At 39.2% G+C, this 6,913-nt stretch overlaps 1 protein-coding gene across 1 annotated transcript; it reads left to right on the top strand.

Annotated features, from left to right (window-relative positions):
* Positions 1-659: 659 nt before the first annotated feature.
* LOC139840986 (uncharacterized) lies at positions 660-2,048 on the top strand. Its single transcript, XM_071831223.1, has 2 exons — positions 660-861; positions 910-2,048. Exons 1-2 carry the CDS (start codon positions 660-662, stop codon positions 2,046-2,048), a joined length of 1,341 nt encoding a protein of 446 aa, XP_071687324.1.
* Positions 2,049-6,913: the final 4,865 nt, after the last annotated feature.

The raw sequence follows: 6,913 nt of genomic DNA, 5'->3' as shown, positions 1-6,913 counted from the left end.
TTCCAGTGATGCATGGTAGCAATATTCCACGACATGATTGAACGCTGTATGGAAGTCTTCATGGACGACTTCTCAGTCTTTGGTAGTACCTTTGACTCGTGCCTTTCAAACCTTGACAAGATGCTCACCCGGTGTGAAGAGTCAAATTTTGTTCTAAATTGGGAAAATGTCACTTCATGGTTAAAGAAGGGATAGTTTTAGGACATAAGATTTCAAAAGCAGGAATAGAAGTTGATAAGGCTAAGATTGAGACCATTACTAAACTTCCAGAACCTACCACAGTAAGAGCGCTCCCAACGTTTAGCCCAGGGCCACCGCCCAGGCTCGCCCACCCTGGGCGCCGTTGGCACCACTTCCGCCCACCTTCAGGCCAGGTCGCGTCCAGCCTATCTCGCCCTGCTTTTTTACTATGTTGAGCATTTTTGTGGACGGAATTGGGAGAGGAAAACAAAAAAAAAAAAAAAATTTAAAAATACACATAACGGCTAGTTGAACGGCTAGTTTTTTTTTTCCTTCTTTTTTACACTATATATACACACACCAAACAACTCATTTTATATACACAAACATACACTATCATTTCATATTTTCTACCCCATTCATCATTTTTATACTCAAAAATAAACAAAATGAGTTCCGACTCCGAGCCCGACGTAAATATGGTATTATCGATCAGAAATACGACTACGAATCGAGCACTCGAAGCCATTGACGTGCTAGATGAATTAAGTGATAACGAAGAAGTAGAACAAATACCACGGGCACCTAGAAGATATTTACATAGAGATCGTCAGGGTCGTGCATTGGCTTTATGGAATGATTATTTCTCCGACAATCCCACATTTCCGGACGATTATTTTCGTAATCGTTATTGAATGAGCAAACCTCTATTTCTTTGTATTTGTCAAGGTATATTGAACTTTTCTCAAACTCCGGTTCCTAAATATTTTAGTTATTTTATTCAAAAACGTGATGCTACCGGATTACTTGGTTTTAATATTGTTCAAAAAGTAACATCCGCCATACGTCAACTAGCTTATGCCGCTTCGGCCGATGTTTTTAATGAGTATTTGCATATGGGTGAACAAACCTCATATGATTGTTTAAACAATTTTTGCAAATGTATTTTCCACTTGTACGGTCCCGAATATTTGAGACGACCAACTGCACAAGATGTGCAACGTTTGACCACTAAACATGCTCAAATACATGGTTTTCTGGGGATGTTAGGAAGTATTGATTGTATGCATTGGAGATGGAGAAATTGTCCGGCACGTTGGAAGGGTCATTATACACGAGGTGACCATGGTTACCCGTCAATTATGCTTGAAGCGGTAGCATCATATGATGGATGGTTTTGGCATGCGTTTTTTGGAACTGCCGGATCAAACAATGATATCAACGTGCTAAATCAATCCGACTTGTTTAGTGAGTTATTAGCCGGTGAAGCACCACCATGTACGTATACGGTTAACGGATGTACGTTTACTAAGGGTTATTATTTGGCGGATGGAATTTACCCGGAATGGTCTAGAATAGTTAAGTCGTTCAAAAATTCGATAGACCCGAAACAAAAAAAATTCAAAAGGTATCAAGAATCGGCAAGAAAAGATATTGAACGAGCATTTGGAATACTACAAGGCCGATGGCAAATTGTTCAACGTCCGGCACGACCTTATTATATCCGCAAAATTAGAAGGATTTTGTTGTCATGTGTGATATTAAATAATATGATAACCGAGGACAACGGCCGTGCATTTTGTGGACTCGAGGAGAATTATCATCTGGTTCGACGACCTACGAGATCATTCCAAGAAAGGGTTGAAGTGCATATGCGAGTGGACGCGGAAATAAGAGAAGCGGGCATTCATCAACTACTAAAACATATGCTTGTAGAACACATACATAATCTTCCACCAAATTATCGCATACGACATGATCCAACAAGAAATCCAAACAACCAAGAAGACGCCGGACCTTCACACATTCCCGATGACGAGGATGAAGAAGATCACCAAGAAGATCAAGAAGACGACGATGAAGAATAGGTGTTTTAATTGATGTTTTAATGTAATTTTATTTTTAATTGTATTTTTATTTTAATTGTATTTCTTATTTTAATGTACTTTTTTATTTGAATTATTGTAATGTTTTTAAATTTTTAATAAAAGTTTAGTTTTATTTAAATAATTGTAATTTTTGATAATATAAAATAATTCAAAAAGAAAATAAAAAAATGGAAGGAGGAGTGTCTTTGTTGGGAGTGTTTAGTCCTGGGTTTAGTCCTGGGAAGGAAGTGAGATGGAGGTGCTGATGTGGCGCTGAATGGTTGGTTAGTCCTGGAAGACATTGTGTCATGGTTGGGAGCACTCTAAGAGTGGTAAGGATTTTCCTAGGACACGTCGGTTTTTACCGACGCTTCATTAAGGATTTTTCAAAGGTCACACGACCTCTCACTCATCTCCTAGGAAAGGAAGTCCCATTTGTCTTCTATGAAGAGTGTCGAAAAACATTCAACTATCTGAAGGAACAGCTAACACATGCACCCATCATGATAGCTCGTGATTGGAGTCTACCGTTTGAAATCATATGTGATGCGAGTGACTTCGCAGTTGGATCCGTGCTTGGAAAGCGGGTAGATAAGCACTTTCATCCAATCTATTACGCAAGCAAAACCTTAAACGGAGCTCAAGAAAATTACACTACCACGGAAAAGGAGCTACTAGCTGTAGTATTCGCCTCCGGCAAATTCCGTTCCTATCTCATCCTATCCAAAACTACGGTCTATACAGATCATTCAGCCCTCAAATATCTATTCACTAAGCAAGATGCGAAACCAAGACTCATACGATGGATCTTACTCCTTCAAGAATTCGATATTGTGATTAAAGATAAGAAAGGAGCAGAGAACGTCACAACAGACCATCCTAGTCGTTTGGAAAACCCAGCGTTGGAACAACTTGCTGAACAAGATATCAGAGATAAATTTCTGGAAGAACAACTTATGAGTTTAGGATAAACTCACATAGGATCACAATTTACTGATACTCCTTGGTATGCCGACATGGCCAACTACCTAGTTGTCAGAGTAGTACAGAAGGGAATGAGCACCTCCCGAAGAAGGAAGTTCTTCAGGGATGCCAAGTACTACTACTGGGAAGATCCTTACCTGTTTAGAATTTGCCCTGATCAGATAATCAGGAGGTGCGTAGATGAAAAACAATCAGCAGGGATTCTTCACCAATGTCACCATGGACCAACTGGAGGTCATCATGGAGCAAACTTAACAGCAAGAAAAGTCTACGAATCAGGATTTTATTGGTCGTCTATATTCCGAGATGTGCAAGAGCTTGTAAAGCGTTGCGACACATGCCAAAGGCAAGATATTATCTCTATGAAGAATGAGATGCCTCAGACTAATATCCAAGCTTGCGAGATCTTCGATATATGAGGATTAGACTTTGTGGGGCCATTCCCGAAGTCTAATGGGAAAGAATATGTCCTCGTAGCAGTAGATTACGTCTCCAGATGGGTCGAAGCCCAAGCATTTCCAACCAATGATGCCAAAGTTGTCACCAACTTCCTGAAGAGACACTTCTGACGATTTGGAGCTCCCCGTACTATAATAAGTGATAGAGGCACACACTTCTGTAATACTCAGTTTATGAAGGTGATGCAACAATACGGAGTTACCCACAAGATGTCCACTGCCTATCATCCGCAGACTAACGGACAAGCAGAGGTCATGAACAGAGCACTCAAAAGAATCTTAGAATGAACTGTCAGCCATCATGGAAATAAATGGGCCGAAAAACTAGACGATGCTCTGTGGGCATTCCGGACTGCTTACAAGAATCCTCTAGGGACTACACCCTACCGCATGATCTATGGAAAAGCCTGTCACCTTCTACTAGAACTTGAATATAAAGCTCTCTGGGCATTGAAGACCTGCAACCTCGATCCCTCAGTTACCGCAAAGCATCGGAAGATGCAGATGAACGAACTTGCGGAATTAAGAGACCAAGCATACGAAACGTCATACATCTACAAGGAACGAACAAAACTTACGCATGACGCAAAATTGATTCCTACAAAGTTCGCTCCTGGAGATAAAGTTCTGCTTTTTAATTCTCGGTTCAAGAAGTTCGCAGGAAAATTTAGATCAAGATGGAGTGGCCCATACAAAGTTGTAAATGCTTTTCCACACGGAGCCGTGGAATTGGAAGGACCTACTGGAAACTTCAAAGTCAACGGCCACTGCCTGAAAGCTTATCTAGAAGACCACGATAAGGAGGAGCACCTCTTCTCCTTTGATCCATTCTAAAGATCTAATATCGAAAAGTCGAGCTATAATGACTTGATAAATAAAGCGCTCTTGGGAGGCACCCCTTGCTTATCCTTTTTATTATTATTTATTTTTATTTCAATTATTTTCAGTCTTAAAATATTATCTCTGTGTACTAACAACTAAGCGCCATACTTGAGCTTAGTACTTACAAATTTGTTGAATGTGTTCAGGCAAAAAATGCCAAGTTCAGGAGCTTTAGCTTACATCCCAGTTCGCAGGAGGAGGACTCCTAGAGTTTACTCATCCGGAAGCAGTGCTGATTAGAACAGGCCATCAACAGGGCAATTAGGCCCAAGGCGGTTGATATTGGAGAGTGTTGAGGAGGATATTGGCACAACACCGCCAGCTCCTCCCGTTCGACGATCTAGACGTCTATCCAGGAGACCTGCCGAGCACACAAAGCTACCAGAGACACATGAGCCACAGACGGTGATACACCATGGAGCCACATTAAATGACCCTGACGTTACATGGGCGATACTCAGAGACCAGCAGAAGCTCTACCAAGCTCTTAGAGCATACCTTCAGTGCGAGGGGATGTCGCGCAGTACTCTGGGCGCGTCGTCATTTAGGCTAGCGTGACGTGTTCAGCCAACACCACAAGCTACCCTAGGCGTTCCACACCGGCATCAGTTCACTCAGTTGCCTCAGCTGCCATGCCTGCACATGCTACTCCTATTCACATCACGCCGCCTGATCCAGTCACCGAGCCAGTTCTCGTAACTGAGCTACCTGAGGGTTGTCACCTATTCACTATTCCCATATCAGTTGAGCCACCAACGGCCCATGAATTTGAGATCAACGGGAGCATACCTGACGAGGAGCCTTTCCCGAGCCTATCCCACCTGAAGTTACCGTCAGACCTCTGTCTGGATTCACTACTAGGCCTTGAGTTGGATATAGGGCAACCACTTGAGTACTTGCCAAGACTAGATGATGATGATGATCTCTTTGGATACTTCGCAGCACCGACTCAGCACATTGAACAGGATAGTATTCCATAGACTACTTTATTTTATTTTGCTTTTATCTTTTTGAAGCATTGTACTAAAAAGTTATATATATATATATATATATATATATATATAGTGGAAATGCTGCCTTTTTCTTTTTGTTCTTCATGCAGAAATCTTATCAAAAGCGACTGGTCCTTTTTAGCAATCAGGAGACTGACCGTAGGAAGGCCCAGCACTAGGAAAGTAACACGACCATAGGGAAGTAATCCTTCCTCAAACCTATTTAGATTATTACGCACTAAAATCTCTAAGTGTGGGGTAACCCCCGCAACTAACTTGGAAATTTTAGAAGTCAATGTCCCTAATTTATAAAGTATTAAAATATTCTTTCTAGAGAACATTAGGGACAATGTTCTTCTAAGTGTGGGGTAATGGGTAAAGGTTTTAAAGGTTGAGTAACCGTAAAATGCCAAGTTTTGAAAAATTCTTTTGTCCAAAAAGAAATTTAGCAATGGATATTGGGTGATTTCAAAAAATTCTTACCTTATTTTGCCCAAAAGATCTAATAAAATTGCTAGAAATCGGTTTTTGGAACATTTATTAGAACGGAACGATTAAGCTGAAACTTATGTTTTGTGTCAAAAGATTTCTTTTAAGAAAATATGTAAAAGGCTACGCATGATCAAGCACGACCCCTACTCCCAAAAGGTGAGGAATCTTGGACCCAAAGTATCTGTATGACCCATCAAATCTACAGTACTTTGTCATTTTAATTGATGAGCGTTTCGGTGTACGGTTCAAGTTAGAACTTGGTCCTGACATACGTTTCAAGACCAATGGTTAGTAAGTGCCATACATGGTGCAGGTTCGATACTCCCTCCGAAATCATTCTGAATAGAGAAGACAAAAAGCCATCCATTTCCGTTTCCACTCCACGCAAATTAAACCGACCAACTCACATAAAGAGTTGATGAATCAGAAATATTCACCCCAAATTCACTCCCAAAATACACCATTCACCTTCACTTCCCTTTCCATTCATCAAAAGATCCAGAGATTAGTAAAGAGATAGATCGATCAAATTTGCTTCAAAAGCACTTGTTGTGTGATGACCCGGGAATTTCCGACTAAATTTAAACTTAATTTTTATATGATTTCGATACGATAAGCAAAGTCTGTAATATTGAGTCTTAAAACTGTTGAACTGTTTTATATATCATGTGACCTTTTACTATTTTCGATGATTCACGAACCTTTGATGTTAAACAGAAATGTAGATATAAATAATTACATGATAGTTTAATTATATTAATGAACTATTATGTGTTTCAGTTATTATTAAAAATAACTTAAAATAACTAAAACTTGTTATTTTAAATTTATTGAGTATAAATTATAATTAATTTCGAACATATTTTGTCAACTATAACAAAGTACTAAATATATAAGGTTATACTTTGAGTGTATTTGTTTCCATATATAATTAACTATTATATATTTAAAACATATATATATATATATATATATATATATATATATATATATATATATATATATATATATATATATATATATATATATATATATATATATAGTAGCTTAAAATATG

Source organism: Rutidosis leptorrhynchoides, chromosome 4 (assembly GCF_046630445.1).
Source record: "Rutidosis leptorrhynchoides isolate AG116_Rl617_1_P2 chromosome 4, CSIRO_AGI_Rlap_v1, whole genome shotgun sequence".
NCBI lineage: Eukaryota > Viridiplantae > Streptophyta > Magnoliopsida > Asterales > Asteraceae > Rutidosis > Rutidosis leptorrhynchoides.
This window is presented reverse-complemented; position numbering and strand designations above follow the sequence as displayed.

What these genes read in the sequence shown, in the direction of transcription:
- LOC139840986 (XM_071831223.1), top strand. Translation starts at nt 660, where the DNA reads ATGGTATTATCGATCAGAAATACGACTACGAATCGAGCACTCGAAGCC. An exon ending in ATTTCCGGACGATTATTTTC is followed by an intron (nt 862 to 909) that starts GTAATCGTTATT and finishes GTATTTGTCAAG; the next exon opens with GTATATTGAACTTTTCTCAA.